This window comes from Nycticebus coucang, chromosome 8 (assembly GCF_027406575.1).
Source record: "Nycticebus coucang isolate mNycCou1 chromosome 8, mNycCou1.pri, whole genome shotgun sequence".
In the NCBI taxonomy this organism is placed as follows: Eukaryota; Metazoa; Chordata; class Mammalia; order Primates; family Lorisidae; genus Nycticebus; species Nycticebus coucang.
The window spans coordinates 3,087,742-3,109,519 of record NC_069787.1 but is presented as its reverse complement, the minus strand read 5'-3'; the positions used below and the strand labels follow the sequence as shown (position 1 = coordinate 3,109,519).

The following is a 21,778-nucleotide window of genomic DNA, read 5'->3' as shown; positions in this document are numbered from 1 at the left end:
CCAGCTAGTTTTTCTATTTTTATTAGAGACAGATCTCACTTTGCTCAGGCTAGTCTCAAATTCCTGAGCTCAGACTATCCACCTGCCTCAGCCTCCCAGAATGCTAGTATTACAGGCTTGATATCCCTTTTAAATGGTGCAAACTATTTTGACAAATATACATTTCATAATTTCATTAATCATCCCCTTATTTATGGACATTTAACTAGAGGTTGAAATTTTTTAATTTGTTTGCATGAAATTCATGTATGTCACTTAGAAAAATTCAAGGAACAAGAATTTGAAGAAAAAAATTATATTTATATTTATTTATTCTACTCCATTGTTGAGTTACATAGCATTCCAAAAATGGAACCGTAGGCAAACCCCCTGCTACAATGTATATAATGTATAATCATGTTTCTTATCTCAGGAGGTGGCGACACCTGCTATTCAGTGTGATATTCAACAGAACACTTCACATGTAAAGCAACATCACATTTTTCAACATCAAAAAGTAGTGTTTCTTTTCATCTTGTCACTCTCAGTAGAGTGCCACAGACTCCAATGATCCTCCTGCCTCAGCTTCCCAAGTAGCTGGGACTACAGGAGCCTGCACAACACTTGGATTTTTTTTTTTTAGAGATGGGGGTCTCACTCTAGCTCAGGCTGGTCTCAAATTTATCAGACTTGGCCTCTCAGGGTGCTGGGATTACAGCTGTGAGCCACATGCCCAGCCTGAAAAGTGATGCTCTTATGACATTCAGCACAGAAAATTTGCTTTCCCTTTTTGACTATCGCATGATTCACGCCACCCTGGTGTGAGTCAGTGTCATGCTTCTGAGAAGGGTGTCCTCTTTGGCCAGGTGCTGGAGGATGGCAATCGGTCTCTACACATTGGAGACCACGCATTGGTCCAGAAAACCAACGGCCAAGCATTTTATAGGACCAATTTTGAATAGAACAAAAGAGGGCTTGAATACCATTTCTTTCCACGTATTGAAGCCCCATACTTATTGGTGTTGTCATCAGCTCTGTCTGCGCCTCCCATGAAATGGTTATACACTTTGATCATGTTTGGCTGCTGAACTTGGATCTTCTTTTTCAGTTTCTGGGAAAAACAATTGACAAGACACAGGGGATCCATACCAGCACCAGATGAGGCAACAGTGACTACACTGTCTTCATTCCATCTGCAGACGGTATTGACTTTGCCATCAATTCAATAATCAAACACACCTCGTTTTTTTTCTTCAGAGCTACCTCTGGTTCCAGGGGTGCTTTGTCAGTGGGATCCTTTCTGACTTGTACCTGTGCCTGATGTCCCATTGAACTGAGCTGATTGAGAAGTACAGTGGGCTTGGTGCCCATGCTCCGTGAGTAGGGTGCCGGCCACATACCCAGAGGCTGGTGGGTTCCAGCCTGGCCCGGGCCTGCTAATCAACAGTGACAACTGCAACCAAAAAATAGCTGGGTGTTGTGGCAGGTGCCTGTAGTTCCCAGGTACTCAGGAGGCTGAGGTAAGAGACTCACTGAAGCCCAAGAGTTTGAGGTTGCCGTGAACTGTGACGTCACAGCGCTCTACCAAGGGTGATACAGTGAGATTCTGTCTCAAAAAAAAAAAAAAAGAAAAAAAATTTGTAGTATAAGATGTAGTGTAGTATAAGTTATATTTACATGTCTTTGGATATTTTTTCAAAAATTTTCCAAAAATGCACATCATTTTTTGACATGCTCCCAGAATGTCAGTATCTGCAGCAGTGACTAATTCTGTGCACTGTGTGATTACACATACCCTTAGGAGGCAGATGTGGGAAAAATCAGACCTCTGGGCAATGGTGTTGAAGAATCCGATAAAAGTAACTCTGACTGCACTACTGTTCCAATAATGGAACAGGAGGCATAAATTATCTTACTGCAAATTGCTGCATCTTCTTTTGAATGATTTCCTCCAGATAAGGGGTGGGGTTACTGATTAAAGATTTTGAACTTTTCTCTGGCTTTTGATAATTTCACCTTGGTGTAAAATCAGCTTGGCCCAGACCTCAGCCTCCGCAAAGCCACATAAAAAGGCTGGCCCCTCCCTCCCACTTTGCTGTCACTCTACCTTATTCACCAGCCAGCCTCTGCCCAACCCTCCCCCCCTTTCCACTATGGGCTCACCAGGGCTATTTCTCCCTGTGCTGTGGCTGCCTACTACACATGCAAGCTGAAACCAAGCATTATAGGGCTTGGTCATGGGACTTGGCTTTGCTGCACCAATGCAGTTTGGTACATTGGCATGCACTGTGCTTACCTTAACCTCAGGCTGTCCCATGCAGGTGACCAGAGAGATAAATCCTAGATAGTGTGTGTCATTTTCACTTCCAGACCCACCCCACCCCAGCACGCCAGGAACCACACCTAATCCTGGCTTCATAAATACCCAAGGTACTGCATTCAAAAAGCAACACTGGCCAGGCACGGTAGCTCATGCCTGTAACCCTAGCACTCTGGGAGGCCCAGGCTGGAGCGAGAGCCAGACTCCTAGCTCTAAAAATAGCCAGCTGTTGTGATGGGACCTGTAGTCTGAGCTACTGGATGTCTTGAGCCCAAGAGTGAGGTTGTTGTGAGCTATGATGCCAGAGCACTTGACCAAGTGTCACAAAGTGAGACTGTCTCAAAAAAAAAAAAAGGCAACATTGAAATTCTATATTGATCTCTTACTTTAGTTGGATCCCTGAAAGTGAATAAAGTACCTAAAATTTGCATCAGGAGCAGAAGCCATAGGGTGTGAAAAGATGTAAATTATAAGAACAATTATTATTTTTTTGAGACAGAGCTTTGTTTTTGTCGCCCTCTGTAGAGAGCTGTAGCGTCATAGCTTATGGCAATCTCAAAATCTGGGCTCAAGTGATTCCCTTGCCTCAGCCTCCCAAGTAGCTGGGACTAAAAGGTGCCCGACACAACACCCAGCTATTTTTTGTTTTTTTTTTTGAGACAGAGCCTCAAGCTGTCGCCCCGGGTAGAGTGCTGTGGCATCACAGCTCACAGCAACCTCCAGCTCCTGGGCTCAAGCGATTCTCCTGCCTCCTCCTTACAGGCACCTGCCACAAAGCCCAGCTATTTTTGCAGCCCTCCTTGTTACTTGGTGGGCCGGGCTGGATTCGAACCGGCCAGCTCAGGTGTTTGTGGCTGGCGCCTTAGTCGTTTGAGCCACAGGCGCCGACCCAACCCTCGGTTATTTTTAGGCACGGGGTCCTGCTTTTGCTCACGCTGGTCTCGAACCCATGAGCTCAGGCAATCTACAGGCCGGCCCTATAAGAACAATTTAATGTATTAATTCATTCAACAGGACTGAGCAACTACTACGTGCCAACGTTATCCACTCCGATAAAGGGAAGGCAATAAAAGCTGAGGGTGGTGGCTCACCCCTGAAATCCTACACTTGGGAGGCCAAGGCAGGAGGATTGCTTAAGGTCAAGAATTCAAGACCAGCCTGAGCAATATAGGAAGACCTCATTTCTACAAAAAATAGAAAAATTAGCCAGGCGGGTATTGCAAGCCCTTATACTCCAGCTACTCGGAAGGCCCAGACAGGAGATCGCTTAAGCCCAGGCTTTTTACGTTGCAGTTAGCTATAATAACGCCACAGCGCTCTAGCCCGGCGAGGAGTGAGACCTTATCTCAAACAAACAACAACAACAAAAAAACCCCGGCAAGATAGTAAAATGAAGAATGTTACCTAGTGATTAGAGCTAAGGGAGAAAATCAGGAAGGTGAAAGAAACTGAAAGCTAGGAGTGGCTAACAAGGCTCCTTTGGAAGGTGACAATAGCAACTACATAACAACAGCAGGTGATTTCAATCAGGTGTCTACTGCAGGCCAGGATGCCCCGAACCTCACACTGCAAGCCAGTCTAACTTCACACCACCAGGCAACCAGGCAACGGCTACCGCTACTCCTCGTGGTCACACAAGGAGCGCGCGGGGCGCCGAGCTGGCACGCGGGTAGGTCCGCGCTCCCGCCGCCGCGCCCGCGCACCCAGCCTCCCAACAGCCCTCCCGCTCCGGCGGGGGCGGGGTTAACATCGGACGAGACTACGGTGGCCGGTTGTGCGCAGGCGCGGGGCGAGAAGTGCGCCTGCGCAGAGCGCAGGTCGACGTGGCTGGCCGGAGCCCGGAAGTGGCCCCGTGGAACTGCCGCCGCCCTTCTGTGCTCGACTGCGCCCGTCTAACGTTGTGGTGCTGCGTTGCGCCCCGGACAGTACCACCATGTTGAAGAAGTTCGACAAGAAGGACGAGGAGTCAGGTGATGGGGCCAGACCGGGACTTGTCGGACGCCCGCGCGAGCTCCTAGAACCCTTCCTGGAATCCCTCCTCCGCAGCGTCGGTCCTGACCCCCGGATGAGGCCTAATGAAGGCTTAGGGGCTTGTGCAGGGGTCCGCGGTGGTCAGTGGCAGGTCTCGGAGAGCCCGAGCATGCTCCGCTGTTCCCAGCTCGTAAGCTCGGAGTGCGATTCCCTGGGTGACCTTGGGCGGGTCACGCCCCCTCTGGGCCTCAGTTTCCCCATCTGTCAGAAGAGTGGACAGGGCCGTGTGCTCCCTTGTTATTTTCTCCGTTCAGTCTTTTGGGATTCGCCGAGCTGCGTGGGTGCTGGCCAAACTGGGCCCTAATCTGTGGAGCTTGGGAACCCTGACCCCTTCATTCATTTTTTTCAGCCAACGGATGTTCAGCGTTTATTGTATCTGGATACTATAGTAGCATAAGTGGGACACTCGGTGTCACGGCTGGGAATATTAAAATTGTCACCGAACCCACAAAGGGGTCTAGCCTAGGTCGTTGGCACTTGCCCACAAAGAATCAATTAGTGAGACAATAGGCTTGCCAAGGAAGGGAGGAGTTGTAATGAGAAAGACATCTGTCCAGAGGACAGGAGAAATAATCAGCTCAAATCCCTCTCACTGACCGACTGAAGGCAAGGGCTTTTGTAGTATATTGTGACATGCAGGTCATTTTGAGTAGGGTTTAAAGTCCTAGGGTCTTCAGGCGGCCTGATTGAAGAATCACCTGATGGTGATGGTCGATGAGTACTTTGGAGAGGCTAGTTAAGTCTGGTTGTTAGGCTTGACAAGTTAGGGAACAAAAAAGTAACAATGGGAGGAATGTGTCATTTTGCAACAACAACTGCCTGAGGCAGAGTGGAAGATACAGACATCAACCAGATAATTACACATGTAACTAATACCACAAATGTGACATCTGCTGTGAAACTTAGTCACAGGGATATGGTGGTCCCTGGCACATAGGGACTTAGTTAAGCTTGAGGTGGGTGAATGAAAACAAGCAAGACTTGGCACCTGAGGAAAAGAAGGACTGTACCAGGGCTGCTGGGTGATTGTGAGTGATTTAGGGTAGGATGGAGCCCTCTTGCTGGAGACTCGTAGGACCTACAGATTGTACATCTTGACTGCCATTCCTTAGGATTTTGACCTTTACTAGCTTTACTAGAAAAGAACTTTCCCCTTATGCCTGCGAGAGTTTTGAAATTCTGAGTCACAGATTGTCTTCTCCATTCTCCTTGACTACAGGTGGAGGCTCCAACCCGTTCCAGCATCTGGAGAAGAGTGCAGTACTCCAGGAGGCAAGTGTCATTTGCTGCCCACTGTCTTCCATCAGAAATGTTCCACAAGCATGCAGTTGAACTACTAATACTTTGAAGTGCTCATTTAAAGAGCAATAGGGGAGAAAAACCTGTGCCCGATAGACAGGAAAACTTTGTTTCTGGAAAGAGATCCTTGTGCTTGCGTTTTTGTGTTTATTCATTGTTTCTTCTTCCAGTTAATGTTTGTTTACTAAGTGTCTGCTAGTCAGTAGGTCAGCACATCCCTAATATTTAGGAAAGATTTCAGGGTTTATTAATTGATGAATAAAAAAACCCAAACTTGGGCAGTGCCTGTGGCTCAGTGAGTAGGGCGCCAGCCCCATATGCCAAGGGTGGCAGGTTCAAACACGGCCCCGGCCAAATTGCAACAAAAAATAGCCGGGCGTTGTGGCGAGCGCTTGTAGTCCCAGCTACTCAGGAGGCTGAGGCAAGAGAATCACCTAAGCCCAAGAGCTGGAGGTTGCTGTGAGTTATGACACCACGGCACTCTACCGAGGCGACAAAGTAAAACTCTGTCTTTAAAAAAAAACAACCCAAACTCATACCTTATGAAAATAAGCTTATTTAGGTAAGTATTTACCCTGGGATTTGTCAGACCTTGAATGTACTTGAAGGGAAATGGGCTAGGCTAGAGGGTAATGTACTTGCTTGCTTCTTCTTAGGCTCGTGTATTTAATGAAACTCCCATAAATCCTCGGAAATGTGCCCACATCCTCACCAAGATTCTTTACCTCATAAACCAGGTAACAGGGGGCTAGGGAAAATGGTGCTGTGGGATGTAGGGAAGGGTGGGCATGTCATGATCTCTCTATTACAAATGGCCCAGCTCCCGGTCCCCTCAGCATCCAACTTTGTTGTGTTGTCTTTGCTTCTCTGTAAGGCTTGAGGTTCTAACCTGGGCTGATCAAACAAGAAGAGCCATCTGGCCCCACTTTTGCAAGCTGAGACTTTTTTCTTTCCTTTCTTTTTTTTTTTTTTTTTTTTTGAGACACTATGTTGCCCTCGGTAGAGTGCCATGGCATCACAACTCACAGCAACCTCAGACTCTTAGACTTAGGGATTCTCTTGCCTCAGCCTCCCAAGTAGCTGGGACTACAGGTGCCGGCCATGCCTGGCTATTTTTTTTTTGTGTGTGTGGTAGTTGTCATTGTTGTTTAGCAGGCCCAGGCTGGGTTCGAACCTACCAGCCCCAGTGTATGTGACTGGCACCGTAAGCACTGAGCTACAGGCGCTGAGCCGAGACTTCTTTCTTTTTTTTTTTTTTTTTTGTAGAGACAGAGTCTCACTTTATGGCCCTCGGTAGAGTGCCGTGGCCTCACACAGCTCAAGAGACTTCTTTCTTGATTACCACAGGGGGAGCATCTGGGGACCACCGAAGCAACCGAGGCCTTCTTTGCCATGACCAAGCTATTTCAGTCCAATGATGTAAGTGCCCCAACCCCAGCTTTCCTTGAGAGGTGGCAACTGTGAGAGGGTGGTGGTGGGGCCAAGGCAAGCCAGCCCCACAAGTCAACAGAGGCTGCCTTTGTATAGGTTAGAGGTTTCTTCTAACTCTGGCCCTCTCACTGTGCCAGGGCTGATATGGCTTTTCCTAACTCTTTCCTAGCCCACACTCCGTCGGATGTGCTACTTGACCATCAAGGAGATGTCTTGCATCGCAGAAGATGTCATCATTGTCACCAGCAGGTGAGTCTTGGCGCTGTCGGTGGCTCCTGTAATGGGTTCCATTGAAAGAGACTAATTTTCATCGTGTGTATCAGATGATGACACTTTTGTTTAGCTTGGTGGTAGGTGCCAGTTATTCTTTCGTCTCCCTCGTCCTTCAGTTGCTGCTGTCCACCCATGGCAGCCTCCAGAGTCTGCAGTTTCCCTTTTAATCTATAGCCTTTTTTTTTTTTTTTTTTGAGACAGAGTCTCAAGCTGTTGCCCTGGATGGAGTGCCGTGGCGTCACAGCTCACAGCAACCTCCAACTCTTAGGCTTAAGCGATTCTCTTGCCTCAGCCTCACAAGTAGCTGGGACTACAGGCACCCGCCACAATGCCCAGCTATTTTTTGGTTGCAGTAGTCATTGTTGTTGGCAGGCCCAGGCTGGATTCGAACCCGCCAGCTCTGGTGTATGTGGCTGGTGCCTTAGCCGCTTGAGCTACAGGTGCTGAGCCGCCTTTTTTTTTTTTTTTTTTTTTTACAGTTTTTGGCCAGGGCTGGGTTTGAACTCGCCACCTCCGGCATATGGGGCTGGCGCCCTACCTCTTTGAGCCGCAGGCGCTGCCCCCCCCCCAGCTGCCTTTTTTTTGAGATAGTCTCACTTTGTCACCCTTAGTAGAGTGCTATGGTGTCATAGCTCACAGCAACTTCAAACTCTTCTTGCTTCAGCCTCCCAAGTAGCTGGGACTATAGGTGCCTGCCACAACACCCAACTATTTTTTTTATTTTTTAAGAGACGGGTCTCACTCTTGCTCAGGCTGGTCTCAAACTCCCGAGCTCAAGCAATCCTCCAGCCTCAGCCTCCCAGACTGCTAGGATTGCAGGCATGAGCCACCGTGTCTGGCCCCTAATCTGTAGCCTTGACTTGAGCACAAATACTTCCTTCCCTTGATTCCTCTTATTCAACCAAGCCAGCCTAGAACTTCTGCAAACATCAGAAAAAACACAAGAGAAATGGACACAGAGAATGCAGGAGGTATGCAGACAGGCTTGCTTTCTGACTACTGGTTTCTACCTTAGGTGGAGTGAATTGGGGTAGATGTGACTGAAGTATAATCCCTGCCTTTAAGAACTGGGTCCCAGTTCTCCCTATTTCTTCTTGCCACAGTTTATCATTTAGAAAATATTTATTGAGTGTATTTCGGTTCCTGGGTGTAGTTCTAGGAAAACACAGCAAACAAGACAAACACAGTCTTTGCAGCCCCAGAATTGACACAGAAGTAATCAGGCATTGAGGCCTGATTGTAGTGGGAAGTTTGGTGGGCTGTGAGGGGAGACCAGAAGAGCACCCAGCTTGATTTGGATCAGGAGAGGCCTCCTAGCAGAATGGTCTGAGTGGACGAGTAAGAAATAGTAGGACAGGTGGAGGTAAGGGCTGAGGGGTGCTCTAGGCTGAGGAAACAGCATGTGCAAAGGCCTGGGAAGTAGTGAGTATGGCCTACTGGGGAACTTCAAGGAGCTTCTGTTTGAGGTTGCTGGCAGAATGGAGCCTTGGAAATACTTCAGTAAAAGCAGGGGAGTAACCTGGTCAGTTTTGAGTTTTATAGAAATTCCTCCAGCTGCTGTGTGGAGTTGGGCTTGCAGGTGCAGGAATAGAGGGAGGGTGCTTGTTTAGGAGGCTCTGTGGTGAGTATGGTGGCAGGGGAACTGGAGAGGAGTGGAGAGGCCCAGGTGCCCTGCACAGTAATAACACCTTTTGCCCCACAGTCTGACAAAAGACATGACTGGGAAAGAAGACAACTACCGGGGCCCAGCCGTGCGAGCCCTCTGCCAGATCACTGATGTGAGCTGTACCCCTTCCCTGAGGCTCTTGGCCCATCCTTTGCATACTTTGGGTTGGCTCCCATTTCACTGACCCAGGCGGGGTGGGGGTGGGGGTGGGTGTGCTCCTCCCCTGTGCCTTATTCCTGAGGCTTGCTGAGAACTGATTGGCTCTCCCTCTGCCTCGTGCCCGTAGAGCACCATGCTGCAAGCCATTGAGCGCTACATGAAACAGGCCATTGTGGACAAGGTGCCCAGCGTCTCCAGCTCTGCCCTGGTGTCTTCCCTGGTGTGTAGCTATGGTGGGGGCCCTTTGGGTGGCAAGGTGGAAAATTGAAGAAAATAACAAATCCACTTTCCAGTAGGACAAAGATGTTTCTGTGACACGAAATCTGAGAGTCCTGCCCTCTGTCTCCCTGAGGAGAGCCAGAGAACTCTGGGTTTCTGGGGGCTGGGGGGAGGGAAGGTGAGTAGAGAGCCTTGACCCATCCCTTGGGGTGAGAGATTATTGGACTTTAGTTCTGGCAAAACACCTTCAGCCAGGACAGGGCAAGTGAGGGTGGTAGCCATCCGAGTTTGCCTGTAGTCTTAGAGGACCAGGACAATGGTGAGGCCTTGGCTATGTCTGAGGGAAGACCGAATACCAGGGTCAGGAGACGTGGTGGGGAGGACATCCTGCCTGCCTGCCCCTTGAAATGCCCTGTTGCCCACAGCACCTGCTGAAGTGCAGCTTTGACGTGGTCAAGCGCTGGGTGAATGAGGCCCAGGAGGCAGCATCCAGTGACAACATCATGGTCCAGGTGAGATGTGAGCAGAGGGGTGATGTTTAAAATACATAGATGTATGGCTGGCCACTGCGGCTCATGCCTGTAATCCTAGCACTTTGAGAGGGTGAGGCGGGTGGATCTCCTGAGCTGCGGAGTTTGAGACCAGTCTGAGCAAGAGTGAGACTCTGTCTCTACTAAATAGAAAAAGTAGCCAGGCGTGATAGGCACCTGTAGTCCCAACTACTCAGAAGGATAAGGCAAGAGGATTGCTCAAACCTGAGAGTTAGTTTGCTGTGAGTTAAGACGCTACAGGACTCTAGCCAGGGTGACAGAGTTGAGACTGTCTGAAAAAAAAAAAAAAACACCTTAGAAATCAACAGCATCAGCTGTTTGGAGTGGACACTCACCACCAAGGTACTGGTGGCCTCTGACTGCAGCCTGCTTTAATCCTTTTGTCATTGGATTGTGGGGGAAGATTGGAGGTTCTGGGAAATAATCCAGGGTATCTCTTGGGAGGCTTGGGTTAGAGGCCACTTACCAGCTAGTGCTAATAGCCAGCTGTTTTGGAATATGTGATGCTAACCTGGCCCATGCCGCGACCACGCCGGCTTTAAAGTTACTGAGCCTTGGAATTATCTTGGTAGGACTTTCATCTGCTTAACACTTCCTCAGTGACCTACACCAGGTATTTATTTTGTTTGAGTTTTGGTTTCCTTATGTGTACAATGGGAATGAAAGTTCCTGCCTCACAAGCAGCAAGGATTAAGCAAGACGGCACGAATAACATCTGCTCCATCGGGCACGTGCCTGTCTGTGCTCCCTAGCTAGGTACTTATCATTCCCATCATCTTTTGCCTTCCTCCCCATCCTTTGCATGATTCTTGCCTCCAGGGCTGTGGCCCCTCAAGTCATCTCTGAGGGTCAGAGAACTTCCCACATAGAAGGCCACATGGCTGCCATAGCTTAGCTCTCAGCTGCCACTCCATTAGGAAATAGAAAACAGCCATGTGGACAAGGAATAGCCCTATGGGACCTTACATCTCCAGAAGGGGGGGTTCCGGGGTGTCTGACCCTCCTCACCTGGCTTTGCCACTACTGGCCATGAGTCCTCAGGCAAATTAGCAGAGATGAGACTGTCTACAACTGAGGTTGTTGTAAGGTGACATAATAAGGTTTCCTGCCTAAGGTGTCCCATGAAATACCTTAAATGACCGTGCTCAGGCCCACCTCCCATCTTTTCTCTCATTAAACGACACTAGGTCTCCCCCCGAAGGCTTCATCTCTCCAGTGTCTGTTGGCCCTTGGCCAGAATGGGGGCAGGAATAAGAATCCCAGACACGCTTACGGTTTGGTGGGGGTTGTGCTGGGGGCTGTATGTATGGAGTACCTGGGGCAATTGCTGCCGCCGCTCTGTATAATAACTGCTACTATGCCCGTCTTAGAATTGAAAAGCCTGAAGCCCAGAGAGTTTTGGTGACCAGCTCAGGGCCACACGGTGGGTAGACATGGGCTCCACACATCTGTACTCTGTTGCCGTCTCTTACCCTCTAGTACCACGCACTAGGGCTCCTGTACCATGTGCGCAAGAATGACCGCCTGGCGGTCAGTAAGATGATCAGCAAGTTCACCCGGCACAGCCTGAAGTCCCCCTTTGCCTACTGCATGATGATCCGGGTGGCCAGCAAGCAGCTGGAAGAGGAAGATGGCAGGTAACAGCTCATCTCTCACCAGCGTGTGAGGCCTCATTCGTTTTGCTGGTCTGGGCCGCCCCAGACTTCTTATTGCCTTGTGTTCTTTTGTAGCCATGACAGCCCGCTGTTTGACTTCATCGAGAGCTGCTTGCGTAACAAGCATGAGATGGTGGTCTATGAAGCTGCCTCAGCCATTGTCAATCTGCCAGGATGCAGTGCCAAGGAGCTGGCCCCAGCTGTGTCAGGTCACTGGGCGTTCCTTCACCCGGATCCATACCTTCATGCCTACTGGGATCTAGGCCCTGGGACAAGGGCTGGAGCAAAAGAAGAAAATACCCTCAAATAGGTTACTGTTTAGCATTAAAAAAAAGGAGTCAGTACCTAGTAAGCACCTGCTCTGTGCTAGGGCCCCTCATATGCATCACGTTTGGGGGTGGGCTGCTTTCCATCTTACCACTAAAGAGGCTGAGGTGAGGTTCAGGTCCACTCTGGAGCCTGTCAGGCTGGCTAGCCACAGAAGGGGGCTTGGTGGGGGAACCCAGCATCTAGGAAACTAGTGCAGGCAGACTAGGGCTGGGCCATCCAGGTGAAGAAGGGAACAGTGCAAGGGGTCATTCTGGGCCTGGACACTGGAGTCTGGCAGCCCAGATTTGAGCCCTGGCTCTGCTCCTTACCAGCTAAGCAAGCCTGGGCAGGCCGTGCAACCTCCCCACACTTCTTTTCCTGATCTCAGATGTGAATGATAGTTGTGCCTGTTACACAGGGTTACGTGGGCGGTAAACGTGTGATCTATACAGTGACTGGCGCTGTTGTGAACCTGGTTGTGAAGGGGAATCCAGCAGCCTTGAGTTGCTTCAGCACCAATCATGGAATGTCTCATGCCGCCTCAGTGCAGTCCTGCACTGAGTATAGGGATCTTACTGTCAAAGAATAGAAAGCATGTGATGAGGTGCTAAATGGTTAGTACTGGAAAGTGGTTATGGATTCAAAGCGGGGAGGAGAGCATGCTGGATAGGACAAGCCCTGTGGAAGCAGGGGGTTAGATTTGCAGATTTTTAAGATTGGGCCTTCTGTTTTTCTTTTTTTTGGGCCTTCTGTTTTTCTAATATTTCCTGTAATACTGGTTTAAACCTGGTCAGGCTGAGAGACAGGGTTCAGGTAACTCCTAATGAATTCATTCATTAATTTGAGTATTCATTTATTCTTATTTTATCCCCTGTATTTCCAGAATTATGAAAGACATTAAGTAGAGCCTTCAAAATAAGGGTTAACTTATTTTAAGAAAAAAATACTTGTACCCCACCTGGGGTACCAAAAAAAAAAAAAGAAAGAAAGAAAAATTCTAAAAAAGTATTAGAGAATAAAAGCCAAATAATAAAGAAAGGAACTTAGATATTCCAGAAAATAGTAGTCACATTCACTACTATGATCAAATGCAAAATTTAGCTTTGAGCTTCCTGGCAGCCAGGGCAAGGAAGGGATATGGTAAGTGATATGGCTCGCACATAGAGCTAGGAACTAAACCACTTATTTAAGAAAAGACTTTGTTCCCAAGCACTCGGTGTCCAGTGGAAATTCTTTTGGTTCTTGTAGACACAATAAAGAGAGGGTAGAATTTTACTTTACAGTGGTTAAGGGCGTAGGCTGCAGATAGAGATAGCCCTAAATTTTAATTTTGGTTCTCACACTTACTGACTTCTGAAATTACTTTGGTTTCTTTACACCTTTTATGTCTCTGTCCTTATGTGTAAATTGGGAATAACGGTAGTAGCTGCTTCCTAGGGTGTGAGCAATCTGTGAGGCGAGGCATGTCAGCTGCCCAGCAGAGCAGCTGGCACACAGTGGTTGCTCAGAGAATGGTGGTGTCGTCATTCACAGAACAGCTGAGTGCTCACAGACGTTACGTTACAGTCTCTGTTTACAGCTGCCCGGAGTGAGGGGAGGGTGTCAGCAGGGAAATGAACCCTGGCTCACTCTTAAAGCCATGCCCTGGGTTCTCCTAGCTGCCCGGGAGTGAGGGCAGCCTGGCATGTGGCTTGTGTCTCCCCACAGTGCTCCAGCTTTTCTGTAGCTCGCCCAAGGCCGCTCTCCGCTATGCTGCCGTCCGCACCCTCAACAAGGTAAGAGTCCGGGGTAGGGGAGGTAGGGGCCTGGCCTCTTGGCAGGTTGGAGGAGGCAGGCCTGATCTAGCTGACCCCTGACCTGGCTGGTCGCAGTTACTTTCTTCTGAATGGTGATATGATCTCATCCAGAGGACCAGTGACCAGGCCAAACCCAGCAAATGAAGTGACAGAATTGAGGTCCTGCCCTCTTTGTCTCCTCCCAAAACAGGTTGCCATGAAGCACCCGTCAGCAGTGACAGCCTGCAACTTGGATCTGGAGAACCTGGTCACAGATTCGAACCGGAGCATTGCCACACTGGCCATCACCACCCTCCTTAAGACTGGCAGCGAGAGCAGCATCGACCGCCTCATGAAGCAGATCTCCTCCTTCATGTCGGAGATCTCAGATGAATTCAAGGTACCCAGGCCCCCTGCTGAACCACGGTCCCCCCACCCGTGCCCCGAGTGAGAAAGAAACTCTGTACTTGCCTTTCTGTCCACAGCCCTGGTGTCAGGACAGGCCTGAGGGGCGGGTCAGCCTTGAGGACCCTGTTGGGGCTGGCACCTTGCCTTGCAGATGCTCGGGTTTGGAGGTTCGCACAGTCCTGTGTCTGGGCCGTGGTTCACCTTGTCCTTTGTAGGGAGAGAATGGTAGCTTCCAGTCCAGCCAGGGTTCATTCTTTGTTCTCCAGGGATTTGAGGAGCACTTGCCATATATACAATGTGGAGTGCTAGGAGAGGAGAATGTGGTAGTGAACACGACAGGTACTTGCTCATGGCTCTTCCTTTCTGGGCAGGAGAGAGAAACAATCTCAGGTATGGGTTGTATAGCGAAGAATAGAGACACACCAGGGGTTGCCTGGAATCACGTGGTCTGGGAAGGCAGTTCTAATGGGTGGCATCTGAGCTAAAACCTGAATAATGTGAAGAGCCAGATGCAGGAAGATATGGGAGAAAGACAGGAGCAAATTTGTTGGGAGCATCAGAGAGAAGGCTGGGAGGCGGCTTAGGAACATCACAGGCAGTGAAGTCAGACGAGATGGAGCTCAGGCACGTGAGTCCTTGTGGGTCTGGTAAGGGATTTTGACCATAAGGGAGATTTGGGAGAGGTGGGGTTTTGGGTAAGTAGCACTTTAAAAGTTTTTTTTTTTTTTTAAATAATAAGAGGTAGCAAAGAAATATATTGAGAAGTCCTGTGCACCTCTTTGTCAACCCCCCTCTCGGTGCCAGCATCCCACACAGTCACAGATTTTGCCATTTACACAAGTACTCTGTGTGTGTGTGTGTGTATGTGAGCAAGCCAACCTTTCAAAACTGCTACCACAGTGAAGATACTCAACTATACTACCACCACAAGAATCTCTCCTGGGCGGCACCCTGTGGCTCAAGGAGTAGGGCGCCGGCCCCATTTACCTGGGGTGGCGGGTTCAAACCCAGCCTGGCCAAAACCACAAAAAAAAAAAAAAAAAGAAAAAAAATCTCTCCTGTCACGCCTTTGTAGCCACACCAGATCTCACCTCCCTATCCCTAACCTGGAAGCCACTAATCTGGTCTTAATCTGTGTAATTATGTTATCTCACAATTGTTACATAAATAGAATCATTTAGTAAGTCATTGGAGAGTTTTAATTGTGCAGACTAAATGAATAATATAGTGTGGTAAATTCTACACAGCACGGATTATGCAAAGTACACAGAAATCTACTCTACCTGTGGTTTATAAGAATGCTTTATAGGCTGAAATGACATGGTGAGATTTCCATTTTAGAAAGATACTTCTGAAGAAGAGTGGACTGTAGCCACGTGAGGAGATTGTCACAGTAGTTCAGGAGAGGATGATGGTGCCTGAACCGGCCTGAGAGGAGAAGAGAAGGGATGGCGGGAGAGCTCCACAGGGACTAGAGCCATCTGGGAGGGCACAGTTTGAGGGTGGCAGAGTGATGCCATATTCTACTTCAAGTTGATGGTGGTGCCTTTAACCAGGTTGGGGAAGGAGAAGACAATTAGGTCTTGCATGAAATAAGAGAAGGTGAGGATTGCAGATGTATTGAGTTTCAGGTGCTACAGGCACCAGGTGGAGTTGTCTGGCAGATAGTTGGAAATGTAGGTCTTGAGCTCAGACAGGAAATAAAGATTGGGAGTCAGTAGCATGTAAGAGGTGGCATAAGAGGAGCTAAGATTGCCAAAAAGAGGCCAGGCACAGTGGCTAACGCCTGTAATCCTAGCACTCTGGAAGGCTGAGGCAGGTGGATCACCTGAGCTCAGGAGTTTGAGACCAGCCTGAGCAAGAGTGAGACTCCGTCTCTACTAAAAACAGGAAAAACTAGCCAGGTGTGGTGGGCACCTATAGTCCCAGCTACTCAGGAGGCTGAAGCAGGAGTGTCTCTTGAGCCCAGAAGTTTGTTTGTTTGTTTGTTTATTTGAGACAGAGCCTTAAGCTGTTGCCCTGGGTAGAGTGCCGTGGCATCACAGCTCACAGCAACCTCCAACTCCTGGGACTACAGGTGCCCACTGCAGTGCCCAGCTATTTTTTGGTTGTAGTTGTCGTTGGTTAGCAGGCCCAGGATGGATTCAAACTTGCCACCTCTGGTGTATGTGGCTGGTGCCTTAGCTGCTTGACGTATAGGCACCGAGTCTTGAGCCCAGGAGTTTGAGGTTGCTGTGAGCTAGGCTGATGTCATGGCACTCTAGGCCTGGCAACAGAGGGAGACTCTACTGCCAAAAATACAAAAACAACAAAAAAGAAGATTGCCAGAAAGACTGAGAAGAGGGCTAAGGACAGAATTCTTAAGACATAGGTTTGATGAAGGAGGAACCCAAGAAGATGATGGATGGGTGGGAGTCACAGGGGAGGGCTACCCTGAGGCCTGGGTAGAAGAGCAGAGTTTGGGGGCCCAGAGTCCAACTCCAGGACTGTTGGGACTGCCGTGTGCACCACCCGTCCCTGGGTGGTGGGCTCAGGGATTACGTGCTCCTAAGTGCAACCCCCTTGCCCTTGTTTCCTGGCCATAGCCTGGCCTTGCCTAAGGAAGGACTATGTTGGCATTGGGTGAATTGAGTCACTCTACTTGGTGGCAGGGGCTCACGCATGTCTGTTTGGCTCAGGTGGTGGTTGTCCAGGCCATCAGTGCCCTGTGTCAGAAGTATCCTCGCAAACATGCCGTCCTCATGAACTTCCTGTTCACCATGCTGCGGGAAGAGGTAAGAGTTGAGGGTGGTCCGGGAATGCCAGGTATCCTGTGCAGGGAGTGACCTGGCAGCTGGCTCCATGCTCCTCTTCGCAGGTGTGGTCAGATCAACCTGTTGACCAGCCAGTATTCCTGGTGCCTGGGGCCCTGTAAAGTGCTGGTGGACAGAGTGTAAATGTGCAGTGCTAGCTACTATTACAGTCAGAACTGTGTTACTCACCATCCAGCTTTAAAGGGAGCAGAAGCCCTGAGGTGGTGCTTGTGCAGAAAATGGGAAAACACCTGTTCTGTCCTGCTGGGGTCCAGAACTGAAATATTCTAGGCCATTCCAGGAACTCGAGAGGTGGTTTCTTGTGAAATTTGCTAATAATGTGGCATTGGTTCTGTTTTTGTTCCTGTCGTGAATTGGTGGTTTACTTACGCCACCTTTCTTGGTTGTCTCAACAAAATTGGCTGATTCATAGAAGAGGGGCATTAGAAAGTGTCATGGAATCCATTTGTTCTCCGGACACGGGGTGCCCCATTTGACCTATGATTGCAATGCCCGTGAACCAAGCAGGAGAACGTCACCTTGGTTGTCTTTGGGTTTCCCAAAAATGTTAGAAAATAGAAGGGCACTGATGTTTAGGGAGCCTTCAGCTGGTGGGCCTGGCACCTTGGACACACTACAGTGTACACAATCTTATGATCCTCCTGATAGATCTTGTCGCTAAATGTTATTTTCCCTGTTTAAGAATCAGAGATCTGTGGCTCAGAAACATGTGCCCTGCCTACCAGGATCTGCACCCAGCTCAGTCTGGCTTCAAAGCCTGTACTCTTCTCCTAAACTTCCTACCTCCCAGAAAAACACATGTTGCCATGTAACGTTCATGAGACCTTCCAGACACGGGCCTGTACATTCCTGCAGATGGGCCTGTCATTCTCTGGTCACAGCAGGTGCTGGCAAAGCCTCTATGGAGTAATTCTGAGCCCACCAGCTGGCTGTCTGTAGAACTAATGTTGAAAATAGCCTTTGAGGGCGGCGCCTGTGGCTCAGTGAGCAGGGAGCCGGCCCCATATGCCGAGGGTGGCGGGTTCAAACCCAGCCCCGGCCAAACTGCAACAAAAAAATAGCCGGGTGTTGTGGTGGGCACCTGTAGTCCCAGCTACTCCGGAGGCTGAGACAGGAGAATCGCCTAAACCCAGGAGTTGGAGGTTGCTGTGAGCTGTGTGACACCATGGCACTCTACCGAGGGCAATAAAGTGAAACTCTGTCTCTACAAAAAAAAGAAAATAGCCTTTGAAGGTTTATGTTGTACCTATACACGTAACACCTTTATTGAACTATAATTCACTTATTGTACAAATAGCATCTTATTTATTCTTCGAAATACCCCATAAAGGGCCAGGTGAGGTGGTTCATGCCTGTAATCCTAGATCCTAGCACTATGGGAGGCTAAGGTAGGTGGACTGCCTGAACTCAACGAGTTCAAGACCAGCCTGAGCCAGAGCGAGACTCCGCTTCTAAAAATAGCCAGGCGTTGTGGCAGGCACCTGTAGTTCCAGCTACTTTGGAGGCTGAGGCAAGAGAATCACTTAAGCCCAAGAGTTTGAGGTTGCTGTGAGCTGTGATGCCGCGGCACTCTACTGAGGGCGACATAATAAGACTATCTCAAAAAAAAAAAAAAACTGTAGTAAAATAGACATACTTTAACCATCGTAACCATTTTTAAGTGTGCAGTTCATTGGGATTAAGTACATTCACGTTGTTGTGCAGCCATCTCCTCCCTCCATCTCCAGGACATCTTCATCTTCCCGGACTGAAGCTCTGTCCCTCTTGAACAGCAACACCCTGTTTTCTCTTCCCCCGGCCCTTGACAACCACCATTCCACTTTCTGCTTATGGATTCGACTGGGTACCTCATATAAGTGGAATTTTGTAGTATCTGCCCTTTGTGAGTGGCTTATTCTCTTTCGCACATTATCAAGTGCCCTGCTCCAGGTTCTGTGTTGGGACCTCTGTCCCTGGTCCCGTGGGGGCTTTCAGGCTCTTTCTGGAGAGAGCAGACTCTTTGTTTAGCCCAGCCCCTCTCCCTGCAGGGTGGCTTTGAGTATAAGCGCGCCATCGTGGACTGCATCATCAGCATCATTGAGGAGAACTCAGAGAGCAAGGAGACAGGACTGTCACACCTGTGTGAGTTCATAGAGGACTGCGAGTTCACTGTGTTGGCCACCCGCATCTTGCATCTCCTGGGCCAGGAGGGGCCCAAGACCAACAACCCCTCCAAGTACATCCGCTTCATCTATAACCGAGTGGTCTTGGAGCATGAGGAGGTCCGGGCAGGTAGGTCTGAGCCAAGGCTGAACTTGAGCTCTTAGCCTGTGCTTCAGTAAATGTCCTGCTGACAAAGGGACCTGACCCCTGTGGGGACCCATGTACTTGGTGTTCTTGACTCACAAGCTGTTTTTTTTTTATAATAGATAGGAAGGACTTTAGATATCATCTAGTTGAGTTTTTCTTTTTAAGAGATGAGGTCTCACTATGTTACCCAGGCTGGAGTGCAGTGGTGTGATCATAGCTCACTGCAACCTCAAACTCCTAGTCTCAAGCACTCTTTCTGACTCAGCCTCCCAAGTAGCTGGGACTACAGGCACGCATGCTACCACACCAGGCTAATTGGGGGTAGGGAGTAAAGACAGGGTCTTGTGATGTTGTACGGGCTGGTCTCCAATTCTTAGCCTCAAGCGATCTTTTTGCCTTGGGTATGAGCCTTTCTACAGAGCCTTGAATGGTTCTTAACTTCTGTAATTTGTTGATTTAAAAACATTTTTTTCACTTTTAGTACATGTTGGTGTGTAGCCTTTTTTTATTGTTTAACAGCTTTGTGGATACATAGTTCACATACTATAAAATTCATCTTTTACGTAGGTGTGCAATGTAAATTTTAAATTTCTATTTTTTTCATACACTCAAGGCTTAACTGCAAATTGAGGCCATTTGCATGTGGGAGGTGACAGGCCTGGCACTTTGTGGCCTCCTTGTAGTGAATTTAAAAATAGTTCCTGTTGGCTCAGTGGTTAGGGTGCTGGCCACATACACTGGGGCTGCTGGGTTTGAACCTGGCCTGGGCCTGCTAAACAACAATGGCAACTACAGCAACAACAAAAATAGTCAGATGTTGTGGCGGGCACCCGTAATCTCAGCTACTTGGGAGGCTGAGGCAAGAGAATTGCTTAAGCCCATGAGTTTGAGGTTGCTGTGAGCTGTGACACTATGGCACTCTACCAAGGGTGACAAAGTGAGACTCTGTCTCAAAAAAAAAAAAACAAAAAAACAAAAAAAATAACTCCTGGAAGCCTAGAATGGGAACTATTCATCCCACCTGGCTCCCTGATCCATTAAATAGATAAAAAGGTTGAAGCCCATGGTGGTGACTTTGGACCTCCTTGCTCAGGACTATGTGTCTCTGGGGCTCTTCTGGAGATGTGCTCTGAGCACTGGAAGTGCCCAGACAGTGAGTGGTCTCCATTACTGGGTAAATCATACGTGCTTCCTAAACATAGGTGCTGTGAGTGCGCTAGCCAAGTTTGGAGCCCAGAATGAAGAGATGCTACCCAGTATCTTGGTGTTGCTCAAGAGGTGAGTCTTGGCCCAGGGACCCTGGTGGATAACAATGTTCCCTTGGACCCAGGTAACTGTCCTTTTTTTTGAGACAGACTCTCACTCCATCGCCCTGGCATCGTTGTAGCTCATAGAAACCTCATACTCTTGGCTTAAAGAGATCTTCTTACCTTAGCCTCCCAAGTAGCTGGGACTATAGGCGCCTGCCACAACACTCAGCTAATTTTTTTCTATTTTTAGTAGAGATGGGGTCTCACGTTTGCTCAGGCTGGTCTTGAATTCCTGAGCTCAAGCAATCTACCCGTCTTGGCCTTATAGACTGCTAGGATTACAGGTGTGAGCCACTACACTCTACTGAGGGCAACAAAGTAAAACTCAGTCTCAAAAAAAAAAAAGTTTAAAACATTTTTATCATCCCAATAAGAAACCCTGTGTTTATTAGTAATTGTCTTCCCACTCCCTCCAACCCTTCCCTCCAGCCCAGGCAGCAACCACTGTTCTTTTTTTTTTTTTTTAGACTGGCACTTTGTCACCCAGGGTAGAATGCTGTGGCATCATAGCTCACAGCACAGGAACCTCAAACTCTTGGGCTCAAGCAATCCTCTTGCCTCAGCCTCCCAAGTTGCTGGGACTGCAGGCACCTGCCATAATGCCCAGCTAGTTTTTAGAGGCACAGGGTCTCCGTCTTGCCCAGGCTGGTCTGGAACTTGTAAGCTCAAGCAACCACTTGTCTTGGCCTCCCAGAGTGCTAGGACTATAGGTGTGAGCCACTGTGCCCGGCCCAGTATTCTTCTTGTTTCTTCAGTTTGCTTTTTCTGGACATTTCATATCAATGCAGTCATAAAATCTGTGGCCTTTTGTGTGACTGGCTGCTTCCACATTGTTTTCGAGATTCATCCATATCGTGAATGTACCAGTACTTCTTTTTATTGCCAAATAGTATTCAGTTGTGGGACTGGATCACATCTTGTTTGTACGTTAATCAGCTGAAATTTGAATTATATCCTTTTTGTAGCTATTGTGAATGATGTCTATGAAAATGCTTTTACAAGTTTTTCTGTAGACATATGTTCCTCTGTTCATTTACCTAGGTATGGAATTGCTGGATTATATTAAATGCTTTTTGATACTTTACACTGTTGAATACAGGGATTGCTTACTGGGTGGGCTTTAGCAAAGGGTCCAGGAAGCATGAACATGGCCTCCTCTTAGCTTAGTATTAGAGTCTGTGGGCCCTGCTGGGTTTTTTTTTTTTTTCTTTCTTTTTTTTTTGAGACAGAGCTTCAAGCTGTCACCCTTGGTAGAGTGCCATGGCGTCACAGCACACAGCAACCTCCAACT

General features: G+C 48.5%; 1 protein-coding gene across 2 annotated transcripts in view; it reads left to right on the top strand.

Moving 5' to 3' along the window:
* Window positions 1-4,107: 4,107 nt before the first annotated feature.
* The window catches only part of COPG1 (COPI coat complex subunit gamma 1), a 29,811-nt gene continuing 12,140 nt past the window's right edge, over window positions 4,108-21,778 (top strand). The window contains exons 1-15 of one of the 2 annotated variants that reach the window (XM_053598440.1): window positions 4,108-4,269; window positions 5,550-5,602; window positions 6,286-6,366; window positions 6,977-7,048; window positions 7,230-7,309; window positions 9,036-9,111; window positions 9,286-9,378; window positions 9,803-9,889; window positions 11,408-11,565; window positions 11,659-11,792; window positions 13,600-13,667; window positions 13,879-14,067; window positions 16,754-16,849; window positions 18,916-19,159; window positions 20,380-20,455. In XM_053598440.1, coding sequence (XP_053454415.1) covers window positions 4,233-4,269; window positions 5,550-5,602; window positions 6,286-6,366; window positions 6,977-7,048; window positions 7,230-7,309; window positions 9,036-9,111; window positions 9,286-9,378; window positions 9,803-9,889; window positions 11,408-11,565; window positions 11,659-11,792; window positions 13,600-13,667; window positions 13,879-14,067; window positions 16,754-16,849; window positions 18,916-19,159; window positions 20,380-20,455 — 1,544 coding nt within the window. In that variant the 5' untranslated portion in view covers window positions 4,108-4,232. Of the gene's footprint in view, window positions 4,270-4,305; window positions 4,461-5,549; window positions 5,603-6,285; window positions 6,367-6,976; window positions 7,049-7,229; window positions 7,310-9,035; window positions 9,112-9,285; window positions 9,379-9,802; window positions 9,890-11,407; window positions 11,566-11,658; window positions 11,793-13,599; window positions 13,668-13,878; window positions 14,068-16,753; window positions 16,850-18,915; window positions 19,160-20,379; window positions 20,456-21,778 lie in introns of those variants that run through there. The other variant, XM_053598441.1, reaches the window with a different exon arrangement.